We start from the raw sequence: 26,741 nt of genomic DNA, 5'->3' as shown, positions 1-26,741 counted from the left end.
ATGCTCTTCACCTCAGCCGGGGTTTACTGTCTCTCTGCCTTTGAGTCCTGGGAAAGCCCACATGTAGAAGTGGGGTGCAGAGAAGGTGGGAGAGGTGTCCCCACTGCAAACTCTGGCTTGTTTTAAACGTTGCCAGCTTTCTATCCTGTAAAACTAACGTCAGTGAGGGAAAGCAGCATTTATGAGCACCTGCTGTGTGCCTGGCGCCGAGCCACTGCGTACGTCACATGTTCACCTCATTTGTTCCTCCTACGAGTCCTAAGAGGTGGGTATTTTTGTCCCGATTGACAGGGAAATGACTGGGGCTCAGACTATGTACTTCCACAGAATCGAGGAGGTGAAAACCATGGGACGTGAGTGAAACTGATCTGAATCCCAATGCTGGGATGACTTCTCTTGGCCTAAGTGCAGCTGGCTAAACACAGCCAGTCACACGAAAACTCTGGAGTCCCTGGTAAATGAGATGCAAGCCTGCCTGTACTCTGGGCCCAAACAACTGGATTTCCTCTCTCCTGACCCATCCCCAATGGATGCCCTCAAAACCAGACTTTCCACTCTGCCCTCCAGGATTCCCAGTGCATGCACGGCATCCTAACAAGTTCCCTGTCCCTCTGAAGAGGGTTTTCTCCTCTCCAGGGGACACTGACTCGGAAACAACAGCAACCAACCTGGTTGTTTCACACCCCACGTACCTCAGTCGGGAAGAAGGATGGAGTCTTGCTCCTGCTGTCGTGCTGCTCCAGGTCACTGCCCTTGCATGAAACCCCACTCCTTTGTACATCAGGCCATCGGGCTCCACTCTATGTGCTCCCCTATTCCCCACAGCCCTGGAGGACCGTGCCTCACAATCTTCATTTCGTTAGACTGCCACCATCCAGGGGGGCTTCAAAATCCACAGACAGATCCAATGGCCTGGCTTTTGGGTTCCTCTTTCATCACCAATAATCTTGTCCACTAGTGAACCCGCCCACCCTTGGGATCACCTCCTCAGCCTGTCCTTGGTCTTGCTCCCCCGCCTTTGAAACCTTGATTCTGAACACAGCCCCTTTCTCAGTAATTGCTAATGCACCACCTTTACCCCAACACAGTTCCCTGTCCTCTGACCTTGTTTCTTTGGGCCTATCAGCTGCTTCCTCTTTAATCCCCTCCCTCCTCTGGACCACGTCAGGCATCCCCTTGAGGATGGTGAATTCTGATTTTCCATGACCCACTGCCGCATACGCCTGATAACTCCCACTCTGAATGATTCCACTTGCCAGTCTCCATGCCTACACTGGGATGCTGATAGAAAAATAAAACCATAAAATTACACAGAAGAGTAGCACAAGGATTTGTATACTCTCTACACAAGTAGCACGAGAATTTGTAATGATAGCGAACATTTAGTAATTGAGTGCTAGGTGAGTGCTTACCTCATGCTTGGTGCATCTTCAGAACCACTCCATGCAGTAGAGATGAATATTATTCTCACCTTCAAGGGGAAGAAGCTGAGTCTTCTAGAGGGTGAGACATGCCTACCATCACAGAGCGGAGAGAACGAGGGAGCCCGGTTCACACAAAGGGGCCGTCTCATGGTCCAGGGGCCACACCCTGGCCGTGAAGCCACAGTTGGCATCATCCATCGTAACAGGGCCCTCGGTGTTGCCTGCAACCATTCCGCTGTGATCTCCCACAGCGCAATTTTAGACCTTGTCACCAACTTTTCTACCTTTCCTCTCACTCTCAACAGATGACTGTGCCTCCTAATTACAGAGAAAACAGGAGACATGAGACCATTTGTCTTGCTCTCCTGCCCCCAAACGTACACACTTACCTGCATCCCTCTGCACGGCTGCCTTTCCCGCCTGTACAATGTGAAATTTTTAAAGAGGAAAAAAGGCACGACTATAAGATAACCGACATGTTCATTCCAAGGGGAGAATGAAACCATTTTATTCAGGGGAATGTTAAAACAAAGCCATATACAATTTGTAACAAATACAATTGTTTGTTCCCTAGTCCTGAATAGTTACAGTATATACAAATTCAATAAGGCACTGGTTCCCCAAAAGAACACAAATGAGTCTTCTTTTGAAACAGACAACAAAATCCCTTATATATTCTAACTTTTCTCCAAAAAAATATGGCATTGTTTTTTTGTTTTGTTTTACAAAAGGAATCAAAGCTGCTAAATTAAGTCACTTCTGACGCCTTCTTTCATTTCCACGGCTATGTGACTAAGTTTTCTAAGGAGATATAACTACAGAATTATTCAAGTTTAAAAAAACTGTACTTCTTTCAGTGCCTTTCACCTACAAACAAAGAAGAACCAGAACAGACCAACAACATAAAACACTGTAACTTCTAATGAATATGCATGACTCCGGACACGGGAAAGTCGGTCATTATTCAGAACTTGCTCTACCTGACTACACAGCAATTGAAATGTGTTAAAGAATTCCACGTAAATAAAATCTTAGCATGTTTTCTGAGAAGCTCTGTTTTGAGGATAAAAAGAATGGTCACTAGTGACTCCTGAGTGGTGCTTTCCAGGAGGTCAAAGGCCGGTCTCCTCATACACAATGTTCATAGCACTGCCGCCTGTGATTTAACAATCTACGCCTTTTTATAAATAAATATTATGTTTCATTTAGTACTTTATCATCTATAATATTTTACTCTCTAATCCACACAATGGAGTTGTGCCAGACTCCAAACTGAACATAATATCTATATGTACATATATATTTATATAATATATACAAACATACATAAACTATAAACCCAAACATCTTAGCATACAAAACTTATATTAGCTAACAAGTAATATTTTAGGATTCCTTTGCAGGGAAAAGATTAGAAGAAAGTTTTAGTCTTTGTTCAGTCCTGAAAGTAAGCATCAACTACATTGTTTCCAGGTTCCCACTCTTCTGTTGAAAGACAAGACAAAAAAATAAAATTCACTTCTGAGCTACCAGAAATTTAAAAATCAAAATGAATTATTTGGAAGTGAGTAGGTAGTCTCTTTAAGAACAACTGAATATTCCCTAAGCACGGTGGGTTCTGGTAAGATACAAAGAAAAATCTATTCATAAATAACTTCTTGTCTCATTGAAAGACTACAGGTCTTTTTAAGTATGTCACAAATAGTTTTTAAGTTCGTAGTGAGTAAATTGGGTTGGGGATTAGAAAGTAAGCTATCCATTTTTCCAAAGCAACCGAACAAATAACATAGAAGAAATCTGCATACTATTTTAATTTCTTCCCATTCTTCACAGGAACCAACACCTCCCTAGAAATCTAGTTTTCTCCAAAATCATCACCTCTTCACAATATATTCTGATTTGAAGTTATCCATGTGTAAGAACTTACCAAAAAGAAAACACACTGTTATCTAAGAGATAAGCCCAACATCACTTACATTTAGGGAAAACCAAGAAACACAAACACTCTGCACTTAACTGACATAAATGTTTACTTATATGTTTTGCAGACAATCTGATTAGAGGCACTGAAGCTTCCCTCCCAGGCTCAGGTGATTATCGCACACAGCTCCAGCCACGTACTCCTGAGCTGTCACAAAGAACACGATTTGACACAGGAGGAAGGAAACTTTACACTGCTATTGAGGTTATCCTAATATCAGTAAAAGCAGCATTCTGATTATAATTATATTTGGGACCAACTGTTTTTAATCTTTGAAAAAGCATAAGCTTTCTTCATCTTCAAGGATTAAGAAAATATTCTTTGTTACGAAGGAGATGTGGTTATGAAGCACTGGGGAGTGAATGCTGAATACAGAACACTGTCCTTTTGCTTCTCCCAGACCGTGAGCACAGCTCACAGCCAGCCTCTGCTCTAGGATGCTTTCTGGAGGAACAAGTCACCCGCTGCAAGCCCACTTCAGAAGTGAGGAAAACGTTTTCTCATTTTTAATGCAGCTGTCACATTTCAAAAACCCTCCATCCTTCAGCCACCAAGTGGTGAAATGAGAATGTGTGATAAAACACTGCCCCCTGGAGTATTCTGGAAGGAACTTTTTTTTTTTTTTTTAAAGGGCAAAAGCGGGGGGTACTTTCAAATTCTTTACTAAATGCTACAGAATTTCTAAGAAGCAAAAGAAAACCACAGTCAGGAAGTACATGAATAAAGTTGAGAGGGATGTGTGTACAGTTTTAACCTCTGTTATGTTCCTGTGGCTGAGGAATACTGGCCCTGTCAGTGATTTGACTCATGTTGCTTGAAAGTTAAAACCCCACATAATTGAATAGGTGAAAAGATGTTTTTTGCACAAGTGCCACAGAGAAGAAAAAATAATAAATTAAAAAGTGAATTGAACGTCATGAGAATAAAATAAAATAAACTGAGTCAGCATTCCTAGGAAGTGAAGCTATCACATGAGACGTACATATTCGATCCATATCTATTCTCGAATAATAAATCACAGCAGCCATAATATTTCTGTGGCCTCCACTAGCATTCCTCTGCTGTCCCATTTGGAGGTTATATTTATCTATTTTAAAATTAAAATTAGTTAAATTAACCCGACATATGTTTCCTCTCCTTCCCTTAACTCAGACACAAAAAAGGCAGATAATAACAGAAAGAACCCGTCTTTGTCTGCACACAGTAAGCTGTGCACGTGTTTCCCCTTGTGCTCCTGTGAAGGGCTCTTCCACATACATAAGAAACAGGCCATGTGCACCTCCACACTCATCCCCTACCTTTCTGACGTGATCTTTTTACAGCACAAGAGCAAATTATCTCTCTTTTAAAGCGCCTTGTCTTCAACAGTACTAATGGCAATCTGATACCTAATATTGATCCTTTCATTAGAGAGATCAAAAGCATGCATGGGTCAATTCTCTGCACATAAAAAAAGCTTTGTGTTTAATGAAAAGGAAGGGACTTTACTATGAAAGAAAAAGTCTAACAGGATCAGAAACACAAAGTGGTTCTGAAGAATAGTGTCAACATTTACTTCTAATGCAGTCACATAAAGCCTTCATTTGTTCCATATCCTCTGAAGCTACAAAAGGTCACCTGTAGGAATCCCCCAATGTGGTCCCAGACAGGTGGCGCTTGTACCCAGACGCATTCACATTGCTGCGGCTGCCCCAGCGCAGGGCTGGCCGGAGTGGTCTGAAGAGCCAGGGGAGTGCGGGGGCTTTTAAGGTGAGTCCCATTCTGTTCTCCAACTTCACAGAGTGTTGCTGGTAGAGTGCAACAAAACTTCACCGATGGAAACACATTTTAATTTATCTTCCAGTAGAGGTTCTGGGAAGAACTTTTGTTGCTATTATTTAAACTATAATAGTATAAACCTTAAAACATCTACATTGTTTTATTTTGGCAAAATTAAAGCATCTTAAAAAAAAAAAAAGGCAATCCCAAAATACAGGGCTTTCTTAGAAAGCAACATGCACCATATCTTGAACAAGTTACCCAAGCGGTTTGTCCCTCCTACAAACAGACACGATGAATCCGTGTTTCTGGGAACTTCTCTTTGTCCAGGCTGCTCCCTGAGAGGTGAGGCTAAACCTACCGGGAAGCAGGACCATGTTCAAGGCTTGTTCTGTGGATGTTTCTGGAACAACTTTTGCTCTGCCCACAAACAGAAGAGCATCTACTGGCTTTCTCCAGAAACGCTTATTCTTGCCCTCAAATCAGAGTTTAATGTCCTGGGACTCTGACATTTTGGCGAGTGTTTTCTTAACCCGCAGGGCTGTCAGTCTCGAGGCAGGGTTGTGAGCCCAGCATTCTGTCATGAGTTTCCCCATCTGCCTTAGACACTGTGAGGAGGAAAAGGAAAACTGGGGTTACACTAGAGAAACGTATTATCTGTAAGGCTGGCAGGTGACACTGGTTTTTAGTTTTGGGTTTCTGAAGTTTGAGTATATTTTTAAGACTCTTAAAACCATGTAGGCATAAAATTCCATAAAAATTCTTTTCTCATCATGCAAATATTAAATGACTAAAACAGATTTTCATGTCTTCTTTGTGACAGAAGCGAGCAGGTGGTTCTGCTGATTGTAGAAGAGCATCTTTGAAGTCAGATTAAACAAAATTCAAAAATACTCAGGGAGTCTTTATTGCACTGCACACTCCCAGATCGTTTCTAACACTCGATAAGCTTACATCTTTTATCTAATTCCATACTATTCAAACAAACACGGTTATTCCTAAATCACAGCTGTCTGCTACAACGGTAGCATCACACTATACCATTTAACAAGATTAATGACCTGTGCACAGCCTCACTACAACCTTCTCCTGTGTTATCCTGTGGTACATCAATTATTGGCCTTCCTGTTGAAAAGCAAAATTTCACTTCGTTACCAATCCTCAGTGAAGGGATTCTGAGTCATACCAATGCCCATAACCACCTTCAAAATAACATAAACTCCAGCATTTCAAAAAGCTTTCTGCACAGCTCACTGGAAAACATATGTATTATTCAGCATTTCAGTAACTGGCCACAAAACCAATGAACCAAAGGTTATTTTTAAATGCATTTAACAGTGAAGAACTAGTTTATAAACAGTATTCTGTCCATTTGTCTGCACTGGCTTTGGTACATTTTGTTTTTCAGGGATGCTTTAAACTCCCCTCTGAATGTTCCACTCCTCTGAGTGCTGCCAGGCTTTCCAGGCCTGGGCAGGTTTAGAGGTGCAGAGGGCAGATGGAGAAGGGGTGAAGCAGGAGGAGGTGGGGCAGGAAAGGCTGAGCTGGCCCGGCCCACTTCCTCCTGTGCAGCTCCTTGCTAGACCTGGTTAGGTTTCACCGGGACACGCTCAGAGCCAAGGAAATGTGGATTTTTCCCACAGCATCGAGCCATCCAAATATATATATACATATATATGTATGTATGTATGTATGAATGAATGTATGTATGTATGTATGTATGTATGTATTTATTTATTGGCAGCATTGGGTCTTTGTTGCTGCATGCTGGCTTTCTCTAGTTGTGAGAGCAGGGGCTACTTTTCATTGCCGTGTGCAGGCTTCTCAGTGAGGTGGCTCTTCTTGTTGCGAAGCGTAGGCTCTAAGAGAGTGGGCTTCAGTAGTTGCAGCATGCGGGCTCCATAGTTGTGGCACATGGGCCCTAGGGAGTGTGGGTTTCAGTAGTAGTGGCTTGCAGGCTCTTGAGCGCCGGCTCAGTAGTTGCGGTGCACAGGCTTAGTTGCTCTGCAGCATGTGGGATCTTCCCAGACCAGGAATCAAACCTGTGTCCCATGCACTGGCAGGCAGATTCTTAACCACTGCACCACCAGGGAAATCCCGCATCGTCCTTATTAAGGAAGATCCACGGCACAGTAGGGCATCTCAACTAGGTCAACTTGTACCACTTCTGTGTGTAAAAAACTGAATTCTTCAGATGCCTGTCTTTTCTCTCATCAAAACAAAAGAATGCTGTTGGTGAGTTTGTTATGGAGAAAGCTCACAAAACTTTACAAACACACATGCAGAGAAATAATGGCCTTTATGCAAGTATCAGGGCATCAGCAACAAATGAAATAATGTCATCAGTTATGCAGGCTAAATATTAGCGGACCCTGAAGTGGGAAAATCAAACAGGAGGAAGGGGCAGATGACACAGGGCACTAAGCTCCATGTAAACTACTGCCATGAGGCACCATTACCATCACAACAAAGAAGAAGAATTCCTGTGATAAATATTTGGAATTCTGGCAAAAGGAGAAAAGTCTGTTTCAACACCGATCACAGCCACACAGTGACTTGCAGCCTCACCTCATCACTGCTCCACCGGTTGGGGAAGGAGGGACGCAGCTTCTTGATACACACGATCTCTCTCATGTCTTCATAAGAGGGGTCGCTGGGCACTAGATCATGATAGGGAAGCTGATATTCTTCCACTATACCTGAAAATATGGTTTCATTACTGTTAGTATTTTCTGTGAAAAGGAAATAAAAGTCTAACAAATAAACTGTTCTCAAAGGAAAGTTCTGTTGGTACCAAAGACAAGTTCAGGTTGAAAAACAGCAAAAACAAAAACAACACCAACCTTGAAAAAAATGTGCCCAAATGACACAATCTAATTTTAAAAAATGGAAAGAAAGCATAATGAAATATATAATTATACGACTTCAAGCCTTTTTTATAACTTTCAAAAGCTAAGTAAATAAGCACCTCAAGTTTATTTCCAATGTGAGAAAGGCTCTTTTACTGTACGCCAAATTTTTTAAATCTGTATTAAATCTTGTTGCAAATTTGGCAGACACACCCCAAATTCATACCACACAATATATAACCATTTCTGTTACTGCAGTGTGAGATGATGCTCTCATAATAAATTTGGCAGTGTATCCTACTTGAACAAAATGTCAGATTTACATTTTTTTCTGCTTAATCATAAGAATTCATTTTTGCACATTTAAAACTTGGAAAACTATACACACCTAAAAATATTAACCATGATTTTTTAGACGCAATGACTATCTGATTTTTATTTTCTTCTTTAAATTTTCTGCATCTATCCAAACTTTCTACAACTATTAGAAACACATCACTATTAGAAAAAAAAAACTAGAGCTTCCCTGGTACAGTGGTTAAGAATCCGCCTGCCAATGCAGGGGACACGGGTTTAAGCCCTCGCCCAGGAACATCCCACATACCACAGAGCAACTAAACCCTTGCACCACAACTACTGAGCCTGCGCTCTAGAGCCCGAGAGCCACAACTATTGAGCCCACGTGCCACAACTACTGAAGCCTGTGCACCTAGAGCCTTTGCTCTGCAACAAGAGAAGGCACCGCAATGAGAAGCCTGCACATTGCAACAAAGAGTAGCCCCCATTCACTGCAACTACAGAAAGCCTGCATGCAGCAATAAAGACCCAACACAGCCAATAAATAAAAATTAATTAATTAATTAAAAAATAATAAAGTTAAATAAAATAAAATAATTTTTAAAAAAAGAAAAAAATATGTACTGTTGAAAGAAGGGTTAAGAAATACAAAAGAATGTCATGCTTAGGGAAAGGTACTGATCATGCTAAATTCTATCCCATTTCACTTTCCTAGTATCTAATTTCTACTTTTTTCCTCTTGTCCTTTAAAAAAGCACGCTACCTGTGTCTTCTTTCTGACCTTATCTGAGTAACTCCTCACAATACTTATAAGCAGCCTTTGTCCTCAGAGGATGCTGCTCTGAGCAACCTTTCCAGAGAACCCTTTCTCCCTCTCCTAAATCATCTTTTATAGAAATTTCATTGCTTTTTATCTGAACAAGATGATACCAGCGGGTTGGAAGATTATACACTACATCATTAAATTCACTGAGGATTTACTCTAAAAAAAATCTGGAGCCTGTATTATATCCTTTCTTGTAAACTCAAATCCATTTATAATCATAAAGGACCAGAAGGTTTGAAAGTTTTCTCAGACCATTCCAACTCACCATTTAGTCGGTCCCCTGCTGAGATCACAGAGCATAATTACATGTATTATCTATGTTAATATTTCCTTCCACGGTGTGTCATCTCTATATAGTGAAAGCACAAGGTCTAATGGACAAGAGACACACTTCATCCCCATTCTTCCTGCCTTTCTAATTCTCAAGACAGTGGCTCTGGAAACGTCTTGAGAGCAGCGATGATGTTGACGTAATTTATCTCAACTTTTCCTCAGGGCCTCATGCAGATGCCATGACGGGGATGGCCTGACGCGTGGATGGGAGGCAGGTGCGGACACCACAGCAGACACACAGCCAACCACCCGAAATCACTGATCAATTTAAGTCTGTCTCAAACTCTAGGCCTTACTTCTTTCTCCTTATCACGCAATTAAGTTATCAAAATTTTTCTGCTGTCTTTGTGTCTGAAACTTCAAAACTTTCTCTCTTTTTCTTCCAAAGTTTGAAAAGCCTACACCTGGAATGTGTATACTTTATCCAAAAGTATCTGGACTAGAAAGATAAGCCCCCAAACTTCCAACTTCTTCATAAAGGCAAGTGCTAGAGAAGGGTTGTGTGCTTTACCTCTCTGGAAGAGAAAAGAAACTCATTTATTGAGAGCCTACTATCTACAAGGCATGGAGGAAGGTATGTTATACAATTTACCTTATTAAATTCTCACAAACACATTTGTGAGATAGCATTATTATACACACTCTGCAGATGAGGAAAGTTGGTTTTGAAGGGTTAAGTAATTTGCCCAAGGCCATACAGTTGGTATGAAACAGAGCTGGGGATCTCTGACAAATACACACCAATCTCACACAGAGATAAGAGAACATTTTTAGTACCTCTCGAACCTCCACAGGCAAAGACAGCCCTAGCAAAGCAATTAATACCCTGCTGTTTACATAAGCTGGCTTGTTTCTTAAGCAGAGAATCATTTCTCCGTTATTTCTGTCCTCAGGTTTTTAAATATAGGCTTCTTGTAGCCCTATTCGCTTTAGATGTTCAGGAAAACATGATTAGAAAATTAATCTACCCCTTTAACTTCTATAAACCTATCTTAATACGTGTAAGCATGTTATTCAAAAATAGGCTCATTTACTCTTAATAAAGCATGAGATCATAATTATGATGGGAGATTTATAAAATATCTGGTTAGGAAAATCTTCCTATATACAATAACTTTCCTTTTGGACTAAAGGCTTGTCTCATGTTAGAGGGAATGTGTTCTATTTTAAATTGCATACAAGAGGCACAGAATTCCCAGAGTGATCAGAAGGCAGAACATCACTGAACACCATCTCTCTACAAAGCTGTGAATGCCTGCTGATTTCCTGTTTCTCCTTCGTATTTAAATATAAATCTAGATATAAGTTAAGTCTCTACCGACCAAAATGAAAATTTAAACTAATAGCTAACATGTTTTGAGTGCTATTTATTCACCAGGCAGTTTTAATTCTTTCCAAAATCACTGAAACCTCACAACTATTTGAGGTAGATAGAATAATTCACCTCCTTCTGACAAGAAGAAAACAGAAACAAAGAAAGATTTGGTAACCTGTCAAAGGTTATATAAAATGTTATACAAATAAAAAATGGCAGGTCTAAGAAAAGAATCCCCATACTAGTCAATGCATGCTGCACTTTCAGACTCTTGGACAACCTCAAGTTTTTGTGAAAGTGAAGAACCAGCCGTCGTGAGGAAAGGCAGCAGCGTCAAGGTTTCTGAACCAGCACAACCATGAGGAGAGGCATAAACAGGGCACTTGACACTGAAGAGCCTGCGCCTCCGCTCCTCACCTAAAAAGATGCCGACGTCTACTCAAACGCAGAGTATGCAGCAGTAAGGAAAAGACTACAAGCGATAATATTACCTCTGAATATTTAAGGATATCCTCTTAGTCTTACTAGGGAATCCTTATGTTTGCAGAAAAGTTATCATGAACAATAATATCCTTAGGCTTTAATTTCCTTTTGATACAAACCGATGTTTTCAAACTCCTTTACGAGGAAGCATTATAGAAAGTCAAGACTACGGGGTTCAATCAACCACGGGTGCCCCACCCCACATTTACGTGTCTCCCTTCATCTGCGCAGAAGAAGCCACAGGGAAGGGGGCACTGATGTTGGGGGTTGGGCCAGGAGCTTGGCAAGAAGCAGCTGGAAGGGGCAAGAAAAGGGGTTTTACTTGATGGAGCAACTGCTGGAGGAAAAGCTCAAGAGAGAACGGAGACAACACATATGGCAGAAGTGGGTGGTCTCCGAAAAGGCAAGAGGAAGCGGACAGTGTGTCTGGAAGAGACTCATGAGTAGCAGGTGGAGGGAAGGAGGCAGCCATATAATGCTGAGAGGTTAAACATCGTTTCCTGGGAGGCTTGTGACTGTGTGGACAGAAACAAAGGGGAAAATAAAACAACATCTGATTTTGTAAACAATATGATCACTCTGATTTCTGATCAGAAAGAAAGGATCTGTTGTCGCTCCAACAGCACCACGGTTACTTACCTCCCGATACACATCTCCTAGCAATCTCCCAAAGGATGAGTCCAAAACTGTACATGTCCGCCATGATGTAAGACTGAAAGTGATTTCTATTCAAGCTCTCATCCAACACTTCTGGAGGCATGTAGCGTTTGGTACCAACTCGAGTGTTGGGTGGTATGTCAACTTCATTCGTATCACTAAGGAAAGAGTAAAGTAAAGTGCTATCAGCACTGAAGAGGACCAACAAATGACAAGCGGCACTCCACCTGCCACCCAGGCTTGGCCTCAGGCTACTCTCTTAGGTGGCCAGGGTCGGCCTCTCCTGCGGTCCCAGGCAGCCCCTCTGGGTCCCACCTTGGCCTGGGCCCCCGGGAGCCTGCCCTTGGCCTTTGGAGGCCTCTGGTCATTGCCTTGGTCTGGCTTCCGTTCCTCACCAGGGGGAGAAGCAGAAGAGAGGCCTGAGGTCCGGGAGGTGGCTGGTCCTGGGCCCCTGCCAGCCTCTGCAAGTCCATTGAACCGAAACTCCCAGAGATAAACGATGCACATTGATTCCTGACCCAGGGCTTTAGTGAAAGGTGGGAAAGGATATCCTTTCAGGGTGTAACATTTCCTTAAGGAATATTTCTTGCCAAAAGTTAAATATTCATAGGTAAAAACCTAATGAAGATGACATTCAACCAGGATGAAGCTGCCGCATATAGGACAGCACTGCCACTAGATCAAATGTAAACTCTAAATTACTGCTAAGTATCTATTAGATGGCTAAAAAATACCATGCTTCCCTTCATATTTAGTAGCTTTGCTCTTAAAACCGGCAGGTGCACATGTCAATCCGGTTCGTTTGAGACAGTATTTCTTAAGCCAAGTGTTGAGAGGCTTTTATAGCTACAAACAAGTAAAAAGGGATGGGAGGAGAGGACCAACAAAGATTTGCAAGTGTTTACTTTGACAAGCAGAGACCTATAAAAAAGCTTTCTACTATCACTATTATTTCATAACCCAAATAACGTATTTTTAATAAAAAAAGGAAATAACTGAATACAGTATCTTTAGCTTTAGGAAAATTTCACAACATAAGCCATTCATTACTATTCCCCATAGACAGGGAGGAAATGCCTGATGGAAGGACAGCAATTTGCAGGCTGGCACAGGGGAACCACGGCCTCGGTGCAGGGCGCTGCAGCTGGAGCTAGGAACGCACGTTGCAAAGTTGCTGAACAACGACTGCTTGAGAGGCTGACCATTAAATGAGAGGAGACGTGTAATACCACTGCCAGCACAGCACCGAACACACACCACAAGTTTCACAAGTCCTGCGGCTCAACAGAAACTGGTGGAACTAAGGAGCAATAAGCCCCCGTTCTGATGGATGAAGAAACTAGAAGACAGAAAAGGTACAAAAACGTATGATTACACTGAAATTTCTGGAAAATCTTGGATAAACCCTTCCTCTCTCCTGATTCCCAAGGAAGAGTTTTTCTTTTTCTTTTCACCACACTCCACAGTGACTCTCAGCATTTATATGTTCTTTTTCCTCAGTGTGGAAAACAGTTGCACACATCAGAAATCACATTTATCACGCTGTGTCACAGACAACAGCAAACTCAGCAACACACTCGTGGCTTTTAGGAAAAAACCTCTGGGTCTGATCTTATCGCCTCAATCTCTGTCTTCTAAAACTCTGTATATCTCAACACTGTTTACATTTAGTAAAACTTATAAATATAAAGCTTCATTCTTACAACCATTTAAAATTCACTTCCAGCTACAATCTTTAAGCCAAATCTCTTTCATCGGATGTGTCACCAGGATGCTCATTAGGCCCCTCGAGATCTTCTAAGAGCAACAACTCTGAAAGAGCCTATTTTCCTAAAAGTTAAAGTGAAAAAGTTTAAAAAAAACAAAACAAAAAAACTAACAAGCTGGTACTCCTTACCATCTGGCAAATGTAGGTCTTAGTACTCTGGGTTCTTTTCTAAGACTAGAAAGAGCTTAAAATGTGAATCATAGTATTTACCAGCAGGAAAATGTCATCTGTGCACCTATATAGTACACAGTAAGGAAAGAATGTTGAGCAGAGAAGAGGCTTAATGATAACCATCAGATTTAAAAGATGCCACAAAGGGTCCATCTTCAATTATAAAGCATTTTTTCTCCTCCTCTTCTACCCACTGACAACTCTCATGTGAACACACAGTGGATATTTCATTCATGTGTTACACGTGTGTGTTATAATTTATAATTTTCAATCAGAGGAGACAGTGCTGGGGCTGGATAGATGATTCTGGGTTCTATGCAGAGAAACGAACACGGGGGTTTGCAGATGGGAAGAAGATGGTAAAGGACCTAAATTACACTCCAGAACACATCCTGGGAAATGAAACCAAGAACAGTCTTAGCATGGGCCCCACAGGAGTGCATTCAGGCCAAAGAAAGACTCTGACCACAGCTAAGAAAGATTTTAGACAATTCCTTTCCGTTCTTACACTTAGCTCCTTAATGTTTTATTTTGGATTTGGGAGGTCAGAAAGGGCTGATGGAATTCGTGACATGAAGATATCTATTGGAAACCTAAAAGGTAATTGGTATCCGATGGCAACAGAATTAAGATTTCTGATGGCCAGACTATACACAGTTCTCTTAACTCTCATTCCTTCAAACACGGAAAAAACATACAGTCAAGGGCGCCGCTTGTCCATCAAATGCCCCCAAGCCAGTTCCTTACACAGGCCGGGCGTGCTTGGCACTACTGTCCCTCCTTCACCTTCCTCTCCCATCCTACGTGTTTCCCCACTAGTATCTGAATAAACACCTCCCCTGGGAGTATTTGAATAAATATCTTCCCCTAGAAGAATCTGAATAAATAGTCTCCCTTGCAGTATCTCAATAAATATCCATCTTCCAACCTAAGACAGTAAACTCCTCTGAGCCCCGAATAACTGTCCTCATCATCTGTTAGTCCCTAAAGAGTAGAGCCCACTCCATCTCCATTCACAGTGTGCCTTGAACACGGCAGATAAAGAATATACTTTAAATGAAAGAAGAAAAAGGCCTTTTTAAAGCAAACTTTGCTATGGATGATTTAAAGAGAAATGTGAGAATCTCTACAGACCATAAAATGAGACATTACAGATATACAGGAAGATAAATTGAATTTTGTTAAGCAAATTAATTTTGTAACAGATGACTATTAACCCAATGGCAAGTGCCTTTAGCACTGTATTTAAAGAACAAACATACTAATTGTAAGTAATTCCCATCTGATATTATAAAGTATCAGATCCTCCAAGATACACAAGCTCTGTCCCTTCTTCCCTTGGGAGGGTTTCTCTACTTGAAAGTCATTAAACTGCATTTCTCTCCCAGGTCCTTTGGTCACATCACCTTTCTCATTCTCAAATAAGAGAAAAATGGAACTTGTTCTAATATTCAAAGACAAAAAGACAAATTAAAGTGATTTAACACTGGGGTAGCAAGAGTAAAGGAAGAAAAAGAGACAGGAAGTAGAGTCAGTGCAGAACCTTAAGGCTAGGTATGGAGTAACTGGAGGAAAGGGCCAAGGAGAAGGAAGGAAGTAGAAAGGGTCAGGTTGCCTTCAGCTTTCCCTGCCTTCCTTTTCCCTGGAGGCCTGGAGGGCTGGGAGTCGAGGTTGGCAAGAAAAGATGGATACAGCACAAGGGGGCAGAGTCGGAGAAGAACTCCAAACCCACAACATAATTCCATGTGCTACAGTGGCCACACACACGTGTGTGTAAATTATGACATCATATACAGGAAATACAAAATACCAACTCCAGGACACGGTTACTTCTGGGAGGAAAAGGGGGGATAAAATAGGGAGGAGAATGCAGAGGGCTCTTTAACATTGGATTTCTTTTTTAAAAAAAAAAGACCAGACAAAAATAAGGCAAATTGTTTACTATTATTGTTAAATTATTATATGAATGACTCATTTTTTTATATTTTCTGTATGTTTAAAATATATTATAAATAAAAAGAACTCAGCAGTATCAGGACCAAGAAAAATATACATGTCAAGGATTAAGGCACAGGCATATACGGAATCTAGAAAAATGGTACTGATGAACCTAGTGGCAGGGCAGAAATAAAGATGCAGATGTAGAGAACGGACTTGAGGACACTGCGGGGGAAGGGGAGGCTGGGATGTAGTGAGAAAGTAGCATTGACATATACACACTAACAATGTAAAATAGATAGCTAGTGGGAAGCTGCTTCAGAGCACAGGGAGATCAGCTCGGTGCTCTGGGGAGGGTGGGAGGGAGGCTCAAGGGAGAGGGGATGTGGGGATATATGTATAAATATGACTGAATCACTTTGTTGTACAGCAGAAACTAACACAACACTGTAAAGCAATTATAGTCCAATAAAAATGTGGAAAAAAATTAAATTATTAAAAAGGATTAAGGCAAAGGTTAGAGGCACAAGGCTCTGAAGATCAAGTCCTCTGAATAAACTGGACAAATTACAGAAAAGACATATTTCTACCAAGCAGAACTAAAAATACTCCATCAAAGTGTGGGTGCTTCATTCACTGTAGAGAAAACATGATCTCTCTTCTCCCTCCCCATGGAAAGGGGTGGGAATATTTGCACAAAAGGGTCATGATTAAAGAACTGGATTTAGAGAATTACAAAGTTACATAATTTTTACCCAGTTATGTCTTTACAACTAATACTTCTACTACATCCAACAAGGCTTTTGTCCCTATTAATGTGAGTACCACTGAGATATAGATTTCAATAGAATTGGAAGAAAAGTAAAATTTGAACAAAATAAGTTAAGGGATGTCAAGTAAATTCCTCTCCAGGAAAAAACCTGGTGTTAGAATCATACTTTAAGGGCCATTTTCTTTATGAACTTTAGAGACAGCAGGGCTGGGACAGGATAAAATAAAAATACCTAAAATTTTCTAAGAAATGAACAGTACCTTGGGAGGCTGGTGTAAGGCGCAAGCTGGTGGGGAGAAGAGGGGTTCTCCCCCAGGCCCAGAGTTATGACAAGATGCTAAGGCCCTGGGGGGAGGGGAGGAAGGAAAAATGTTCTGGTAGTGTGAATTTTACAATAAATTTCATGCAGTACCCTACAACATAGCCCAGTAAAGATGTCTTCAATCTTGAGCTGACAGTGTTTGGGGAAGAAAAGAATCAGCAGCTACATCATGTAGAAAAGGCACAGCATGTATCAGAGGTATAAGGCTGAGGGATCCACAGATGTGCTGTGAATGGCACCGAGTTCCCTGCTGCACTAGGGAGGAATAGGGACTATAAAGCCTAATTTTATTGGAATCTCAAAATGCAGGGTGCCCTCACTAGGGTTCCATAAAGAGGCATGAAAACCAAGTTCCTATTTCTGACCAACATCACTTGAATGACAGTGGCAGGGTTAAAAAAAAAAAAAAATGCCAGCGTGGTGAAAGAGGAGGTCCACACGGATGCCAAAGGGCCCTATACGTGCACGCACACGTCGCGTGGCTCCTCTCACCTGGGGCCATGAAGTAAGTGAGAGATCTTAAGGCAACTGCGTTAGAGGGGGGAGGAAAGCAAAGATGACTTTGATACTCCGTGTGTGTGTGTGTGTGTGTGTGTGTGTGTGTGTGTGTGTGTGTGTGAGAGAGAGAGAGAGAGAGAGAGAGAGAGAGAGAGAAGAAAAAGATACAAAACTGAGATTTTCCTCTTCCCTTCTGAAGGTGCCAGGTAGGGGCATCTAAGGAGAGGACAGTAGAAGCAATGCACTCTATTGGGAGATGCTGCTTTATCACTGACATTGTTCAGGGCTGTGGCACGTGGTGATATTTGTAATCGGTTTGATTGTCTACAAACAGCGCAGCCCGTTACCGCCGGTACCCAGGCGGGCTGCCTGCCCTGCTCCCCCCGGGTCCAGCACTCGTGTCTACAGTGGAGCGTGCGCTGCAGGTGTTGGTGTAACTGAGGGCAAGAATCAAAGAGCTCCTGTGGGTGCAGAAAGGCTGAAAGTGGGGCCTCCCATCAGGATCCCGAGTGAACCAGAGAATGAATCTGAGCCCCATCGAACCCGGTGGAGCAGACTGTGCCCTACACTCTCGGCTATCATGCACTGGCAGAAGGGCAGGAAGAAGATTTTTATTTTGGTGGCAGGAAATAAAAGGGATATTTAAAAACATAGTATCTATCTTAACCTTACTTTATATAAAATATGTTCACGTTAATTAAGCTTCTAATTGTAATAAATCCATAGCAGGAATTCTTGCAAGAAGTGTTACATAGGGGAAAATGCCACAGCGTGGTTCAGCACAGTGTACTCTCCCAGCGCCCCATCAACTGAAGGGGGGGTTGCATGGAATCACAGGCAGAGCCCACTGAGGCCAGCTTGGGAATCGAGCTGTCAGCTCCAACGAGGTGGCTCTACCTCACTGAGCCTTTGGGCACATGTGGGTGGTCTTTTGCTGGACATTATTGATGCCTTACACAGAGAAGAAAGGGAGAGAGGGAGAAAGGAAATTAAAAGGTAACAGAGAAAGAGGAGAAGCAAACATCATACACCTTTAATAATATAAAAAGCTTTTTTAAAAATATGAATGGAACTTTAAAGAACAATGTAAAAAGGGCAGGAGGCAGAAGAGGTGAAGGAGGCCATTGGTTTGCTTGTGGCTCACAACTGATGTTTGAAATTAACTATACATGAAACATACCAGAGAATATCGAATTACCTCTCAGGGAGACTAAGATGACCTCCCAAAGCATGAAATATTCTCCTGAGCCTTCAGAAGAAGGGGCTCTGTACATCCTTTGTGTTTCCTGAAGCATCTTGCAAACCACCGTGGAACTGATGTGCTGAACTCAGCTCTGCCCAGTTAGTTAACCAAGGAGGAGAGTTTTCTACAGCAATTTCCAACAGAATTCGTTACTCCTGTGACTAAATCTTGAGAAATCTCAGGGTTTCTTAGAAACAGAACTTTGACATAAAAACTCTTCAACAGAAGATAGATAAGGCTGCAGAAACCCTGACTGGGAGTGCTAACTCTGCCACTAATGCTTGGTCTGTGGCTTTGGCCCGTCATTTAACCACGTCACTTAAAAAAAAAAAAAAAAAAAAACCATTAAGTATACGAACCAGAAGCAGTGGTAAAAAATAAAGACATTGAAAGGTTGAGGACATTCAGTATCCTCCTGTCCTTTGCACTTGGACAATTCTAAAATCATCAATCGGGAGATGTGTGTTACAGCCCAGTCTTCGTTGTAGGCTTTCTATTTAAAATGTAATACCTGAGAGGCCCTAAGCCAGGATTTATTTCCCCCCCCTAAGAAAATAAATCATTCTGTCATTGAAGTACCAGAGGGGTTGCTTGAGCCTCCAGAGGGAAGAGTGAAAAGCTCTGTAAGTTCCTTCAAGGGATTTCACGTGTCATTGTTTTCTCCTCCCAAGAGAGATTTGGGGTAATGGTAATGTCTGCCACGGCATCACCCGGATTAAATCTCTGTGGGCAGGAAATGCATCAGCACTTACATCATTTGCAAGAGAGTGCATGAAGAAACCAATACAGCATAAAAAGAATTAAGTGAGCAGGAAATTTCTAATGCACAGTCTGCTTTCTCTGTGGCTCTCAACTTCCCTGGGAACCTCCCAGAAATGATTTAAAAGCCTGAGAGAACACTTACCACATAGAGACCAGGATAAAGATTACGTTCTCACAGGAAGTTCACATATGAAGTCTAACTCAACACTCAGTTAGCTTTGACCCCACTTATAATAAAATGCTTAAATATCTGTGTGAGCACATGCACTACACACCCCAAAACAGGAAAGTCAGGAAAAGAATGAAAACCAAAGAAATATATATAACAAGGTTTAAAAGTGAGGTTCAAAAATTGAGAAGACCAAAGTTCCGCTTAAACATATAAAATAAAAACATGAAAAGGACCTCAAACTATCAAACGCAACCTCCATTTAATGTAGAGGAAACTGAGCCCCAGGATGGCAAATGGTCCCACAGCTGCTCTTTACCCATATGAGGTCTGTGCATCCAACAGCCATTGTAGCTGTACATCTGAGCCAGTACCCTCATATTATCCTTCCTCGCTTGATGAACTAGTCAATATATGCCAAATAAATCTCTGAATTATCCCTTAAAGTATTTCCTTCCACGTCCTAAATCAGGGTTTGCATGAAATTTGAGAGTTCATTTAGTTCATTCCCATTACATCAAGCAGAACTAAGTTTCAGAAATACAATACTCACTTTCCTTGTTTGTTTTAAGGTCTATAAAGAAGATGAGCTCTTAATTACTTTGCTATTACCAACATTTATTGATTCAAAACAATGTTGGGATACCTATAATGGGTAACTCACTATGTCATGTCAAATGGGAAACACATTACCTAACGTGGCAGAGATCCTGCTCTCAAGATGCCCAAGGACTAGGAGGGCAAGATGAGGCATGTCCTAAAGTAATTATAACATCAGGCAGACCAGGGCCAGGAAATTATTACAGGAGTAGAAGAAATGATGTCATTATTCCAACCTGGGAGATGAGAAAAGTGACTTAAAGGCAACTCTGAGACTGGATGACATCACACAGAGAAGCAAGGGCATTCCAAGCTAGATGCTGTTCCGTCAAAAGCAAGGCAGTGCCAAACATGGAGTATATGTGGAGAAAACACAAATAAGCTCAGTTTTGCAAAAGAAAGCATGCAAATTGGGGAGTCTGTGCACTATAAAATTAGAAAGGTGAATTTAATCCAGCGTGTGCAAGGTCTCTGGAGCTAAGGAAAAAAAAAAAAAGCCTTTTTCCTTCATCCTATTGTCCGTACGCAATCATTCACTTATCCTTTACACAAAATTCTGAAGCAACCCCTCAATAATGGACACCAAGGAAAGGCACAGGGATGTTAATTTGAAAAAAAACATGGCACTTACCTCCAAGGAACTTAGTCTCCACTGGGAGTGACAGATAAGCTGTCTATGATGACCATACAATAGTGTGAGAAATGTCACGACAGTATGCCGGGGTCACATGGAAGGGCACGAGAAAACTCACTGAAAATCAGGCTTGTAAGGGACGAATGGGGTCTCATAGGAAGAAACTGAAGATAAGCAGTAGTTACGGAAATAGAGGAGGGGATGTTGGGTATTCAGATAAAGATAAAAGTGCGTTAAAAACACATGAAGTTGTGAGAAAGTATAAAGTGTTCAGAACAGACACTACGTTTTAACCCAAAGCCATAGGAAACGACAAAATTATGATGATGTGCAAAATTATGCTTCAAGAAAATAAATCTGGCAGCAGCATGTAGAAAATAATTGGAAAGAGGAAATAACTACAAAATGCTTTACTCCAGAATCTAGAAAAATGGCATGGAAGACCCAAACTGGCCCACTTCCAGTGAGAATATCATGGAGACAGAATTTATTCCACTGAGCAAATCACAAACTTATGGAACAAAGGAAATGCCAGGCACCTCACATTTTTTAATGGGTAGACCAAAAGCGGGTACTAGGAAGGAAAAGCACATGCAGCAGGAAATTGAGAAGTAAGAAAATATTTAAGAAACAGAGAGCAGAACCCATAGAGAGAAAGGAGGAGAATCTGGACTAAAGGTACATCAGGAACACAGGCGGAAGGAAGGTGTGGCCACTGCGGAGAGTGGGATGACAGGAAGAAAGGCTTCTGGTGACAAAAATCAACATTATCCTTCAGCAAAGGAGTTTCAGGAGAGAACGGAGCAGAAGCCAAACTGCAAAATATCATGAATTACCAGACTGTGAAAGCAGGTTGCTCTTTGGAACTCTCAAGAAATTTAACAGGAGAGGAAAGGAGAAAGACTGGTAATTTGAGAAGCATCGTGGGGAAATGTTTTTGGTAGAGGAGACTTGAAAAAGGTTGCAGGTCAGAAAAAAATAATTCAGAAGAGAGAGAATTTAATAATCTTCATTGGCCGGCAGTTCATATTTCTAACTTCAATCTACAGTCCGAAGCATTTCCTCCTGCTTTGCTTTTAAAAACTGAGAACGTCAATTTGCCATCCTCTAAATGGTGAAGACCTTCATATAGTTGGGACCTATTATTTTATCATCCCTCAGTCTTCATTTCTGGGTGAAAATACCAATCCATTATTCCTTTCTCGTGAGTTTTATTCTTTGCCATAGCTTTTCCTTTGTGCCCTTCTCCATATTCTACCATCTTTTTTGGAAAAAAAAGAAATCTATAAAAGGGTCCAACAATTTAAGAAAGGCTAAGCCTAAACAGACCTTTCCAAAAGGTAGGTATATGATGATCACTCTATTCATGTGATTTGCAAACTCACTTTGTTTTGTTTTCAAAGCAAAAAAACCATTTCTTCTAATTAAATCACCCACAAGATCAAAGGAGCGGCTATGAATAGAGCGAAGGTGCACAAAATAGAGCCCCAACCATGGTGAATTCCTACTCCCCACACTGCCTGTGTGTTGCTTATTAGTTTTTAACATTTCTCACAGAATATCTATGCAAGTTATCATTATATCATTTAAAAATCACCTTTATCACTATATACTCTGGAGCTCTTTCTTGAAACCTTTTCCTACTTATAAATGTTATGCAGAATTCTGACCACATAATCCCAGACATTAGCTACCTCTTTTCTAAACAGCTTCAGGACAGCTCAAACCTACAAGAACAGTCTTGAAGCCAGGTCACTGGTGAGCTTAGAAACAGCAGGACTGACCCAAACACGGTTTATTTGTTGCAAAGAAAATGTTTCTTCTTTTTTCCTCCACAGAAAAGTGAAAATTAATAAAATTCCTCCTCCATTAAATATCCTAGACGCTCTGAGCTACAAAATGTATCATCCATTAAAAGTGATAGAAAAGAACCATAAGAAGTATATTCGTTCACATTTGATACTAACCTAATAAATTTAACAGCCAAGCCCAGGTCAGCTATACAGCAAGTTCCATTTTTTTTCACCAGGATGTTCTTACTTTTAAGATCGCGATGGGCAATTGCTGGTTTGCCTTGAGTACTAAAGATTTCAGTGTGTAAGTGACAAAGGCCACTGACAGAAGAATAGGCTAACTTCAGCATCGATTTAGCATCTAGGGTGGTGGACTTCAGGTAATCATAGAGAGAACCATTTTCATGATAATCCGTGATTAGGTACAACTGGGTCCAGGACCCCGTCCCTTTGATATCAGCAGCAATGAACCCTAAAAGGGAAAAAGACAAAAAGCGTTGGAGCGATGTGTTTTCTGAATATTATCAGAATAATTATTTTTTTCAACTATCATTCTTTGCCACAGGTGTCTTTTGCTTGGCATTTCATTCAGTTTCCTGATGGTACCTATGACAGTATTAAATCACTAATACCAATCAGAGGCAATCGAAACAGCAGGAGTGGAGAAGCACTAAGAGTTTGTATCTGAAAACAGGATCCCTTTCGAATCAGTAGTTGATATTTAAATTATCTCTAAGTTAACAGTAAATAGTTCATGGTATTAGAGTTACACGCAAGACACTGTTTACAAAACAGGCACACACTCCATGATGAGCTCACCCTCTTTCTACTTGAATAATCCAGCTAGATCATTTCTAACTTGAGAAAATAAAAAGGAAATCAATTCTCAGTATAAACTCTGGATATAAATAAATGCTGCAGATAAAATTCCCATGACTTTTCACAGCACTCAGACAAAAATGTGCTCCTTCAAATCCCTAAGAAACCCTAAGAAATTCTGGTATTGCATTTGCATTTCCTGTCCCGGAAGAAAAAATTATTTGAGCATGTTCCATTTCCAGCCCACCATTCATTCACAGAAGTGCCTTAGTCATTCCTCCTGTGAGGTCTCCCATTAGAAGCGTATGACATTCTTGGGCTCATGCCAAGAAGAAAATGTCTATATATTTCATAACGGGTCTAGACAGATGAGTTAACACACAGATGTTAACAGAAAAAGAGAGGAAAGCTAGGAAACCCTGAACACTGCTATATAGACTTTTACTCACCCAAAATGTTTTCATGCCTCATCAACACTGTCTGATATATTTCTGTCTCTCGGAACCAGCTGGCTTCCTCTGTGGTGAAGAACACTTTCACAGCTACCTTTTCGCCACGCCACTTTCCCATCCAAACTTCCCCATAGCGACCTTTTCCAATCTGTTTCACCATCTGAATCTGCTTAGCTATCGTCCTCTGGACCTGTTAAATCCCAAAACACACTGTTAATGTATTCACAGCACTACAGATTTGTTTAATCTTTTTTTTTCCTCCAGAGAAGAAACAATTGCATGTAAAATATACTTAGCCAGTAGTTTTTCTTTATATAGACAGGTTATTTGTATTTATTAATTTATGCTATCCTCTTTTAAATGTATTTGAGATTGAATGTGGATTCTGGGTGTTTGAAGTACTGCTTCCAAATTATTAACTATTTCATTCTACCTATTATTATTTTCACAGAGAAAAAACCTGAATGGGTTCACAGTAATTGTCAGAATAGAATACTTTTCACTTCCACCACTATAGTGGGATAATAGATACTCTGAAGGGAATCATGACACTATATGCTTGGATAAAATACAACAAAACAAAAATGTAAAGCACTGTTGGGCACATGTAGGAAAAAAGGAAATCTCTGAGCAGGGAGGGGTGGAGGGAGAAAAACAGGAAGGAAAGAGTTAAGAGCAGAGCAAGGATAAATAAGCATTCAGCATATACAAAAGCCAGGTTGCTGCCCAGGCGAAGAATAACACAGCACTGAGATCTAGAATATGAACTTTGACTCCTTAAAAATTAGAGAAACTGAACCCTGGGCTTTAGCATTAAGCTGGAACCACTGAATGGTACCAAATTTGCCCTAGGTTGGTAGCACACCATCACCACGGCTCCCAGTAAAAAACAAATACCAATCCTCTTTTGAGGAAATCATTTGCAGAATACGTTTCACTCCACCACTATGATGATATACTAGATACTCTGAAGGAGCTCCTGCCACCATGCAACTTGATCACAGATAAAATATAAGAAACAAAAAACTGTAATGCATTGTTGGGCTCACAAGGAAATAAAGGAAATCCCCAGGTTCGGGGGGGATGGAGGGGTGGAAGAAAGGAAAGAAAATGGAGGGAGAGAAAGAAAGGAGAGAGAAAGAGAAGATCCCACAGAATAAAAGACTTAGAACAAAAGGAAACAGCCACTGCAAATGAGAGGCAGGAGAAACAATCCGGGCAGATTTAACCCCTTCAAGTTACAGATGCTGAATTTTCAGGTACAGAATGCCAAGAACACTACAGGAGATGTGTGAAGAAACAGGAGACAGAATTAAATGTAAGCAAGCAGTAAGAAATTGTTGAAAACTATACTTTGAGGCGGAAGAGTCATCACACCAAAAATGTAAAATGGAGAGGTAAAACAGCCAGTTAGAGCTGGTGAGAAAGTTAAGCTATGAGAGAGCTCTGAAGCATTATAGAGAGTGCAACAGAGACAAAGAGAAGGAAAATATGAGAGTTAAACAGCATAAAGGTTAAATGTCTCTTTATATATGATCTTCATTCTATCTGTGCTTAAATGTTTTAAGAACTCCATGATTGAAGGGCTAAGTATTGGTGACCATTTACATAATTTGGGAGACATATATAAAGAATCAAACATGGAACTCTCATAAGATCTGGTCAGAAAATTGGGATGTTCTCTTCACAGAGACATGCTTTGCATCAGGTAAACCCAAAGTGTTTCTTTCTGTATTTGCACTTTTAAGGACCATGTCATTACACTGAGTCCACCCAGATAATATGGAATAATCTCATGTCAAGGTCAGCTGATGAGCAACCTTAACTCCCCTTTGCCATGTAAAATAAGAGATTCCAGGGATTAGGACATGGACATTTTGAGGGGCTAGTACTCTGCCTACCACAGATGTCTACCAACTGGGATCGGTTCTGTTTTTGCATAATGGATGATTTTATCAATTCAAGAGGTAATGCTATCCATTGCCAGAACCATTACCAGCACTAATATCAGATTGAAAGCTTTTGGGCACAAGATAAAGTCCTTTTTTCTCCTCCTCTAAAAGAAGAATTAAAAAATAAAAGCATTGCTGACATGCCATTAAGCCATTCAGCCTGAAGGAAATGAGGGATCAAGTATATGTGCAGAGCAGCCTCCTCCCTTCAAGAGTCGAAAAGTCTCTGTGAGGAAACCTTCAGTACATTTCCACTCCCAAATAAGGGGACCGAAGCGTCAAGAGCCCTGAGCAGTCTAGAGCCAAATCCATAGGCAGTTAAATTACTGACTTGAGAGGAGACTTCCTACATTTATTAAAGAAATATTACTAATTGATAGATGTTACAAAGCACTGCTTATGCAAATCTACAGAACATTTCCTAACATAAACGGTTTTACATCCACTTCTTCTCTAATGATAAAATATATAATTAATTTAATGAAAGTGCAGTTGGAACTGGCAATGCTCACAAGAACAGGAACAACTCATCTCAAAGATAAAAAGTCTCACTAAATTATATTCAGAAATTTTAAATATACTTATATTCTGAGATTTATTATAACATCTATGGATCTGAAAATATAATTTGAAAAATGTTTTAATTATGCTATTTACTTGAGTTTTTAATTTGATTTAGCTGATGTTTCAGGTCTTTCTGTACTTAAACTTTCCTTCTGTATTATATTCTTAGATATCAATTTTGAAAGTTAGATTGTATAAATAAAAAATAATCACTATAATTGTGATTCCAAAAGGAAAAGAATTATTTCATATAAAATGGGTACAACTAGCTGTATAAGGATTACAGGGAGTTATCACTATTTCAGAAATGTCCTCTTATCTAGTGATCAGCTATCTGATAGTGTCTAACGGTTAAGCCCAC

General features: G+C 40.7%; 1 protein-coding gene across 5 annotated transcripts in view; it reads right to left on the bottom strand.

Moving 5' to 3' along the window:
- Positions 1 to 4,033: 4,033 nt before the first annotated feature.
- Positions 4,034 to 26,741, bottom strand: part of BMPR1B (bone morphogenetic protein receptor type 1B) — a 417,039-nt gene continuing 394,331 nt past the window's right edge. For all 5 annotated transcript variants that reach the window (XM_057725929.1, XM_057725928.1, XM_057725927.1 and 2 more), the window contains 5 exons: positions 23,862 to 24,054; positions 22,768 to 23,065; positions 11,906 to 12,081; positions 7,732 to 7,862; positions 4,034 to 5,771 (listed from right to left, as the gene is read on the bottom strand). In XM_057725929.1, the coding sequence (XP_057581912.1) occupies positions 5,646 to 5,771; positions 7,732 to 7,862; positions 11,906 to 12,081; positions 22,768 to 23,065; positions 23,862 to 24,054 (924 nt within the window). In that variant the 3' untranslated portion in view covers positions 4,034 to 5,645. The remainder of the gene's footprint in view (positions 5,772 to 7,731; positions 7,863 to 11,905; positions 12,082 to 22,767; positions 23,066 to 23,861; positions 24,055 to 26,741) is intronic.

The sequence above is a fragment of the Hippopotamus amphibius genome, chromosome 3, assembly GCF_030028045.1.
Source record: "Hippopotamus amphibius kiboko isolate mHipAmp2 chromosome 3, mHipAmp2.hap2, whole genome shotgun sequence".
NCBI classification, from domain to species: domain Eukaryota; kingdom Metazoa; phylum Chordata; class Mammalia; order Artiodactyla; family Hippopotamidae; genus Hippopotamus; species Hippopotamus amphibius.
The sequence above is the reverse complement of the archived record's forward strand: the minus strand, read 5'-3'. Positions and strand labels throughout refer to the sequence as shown.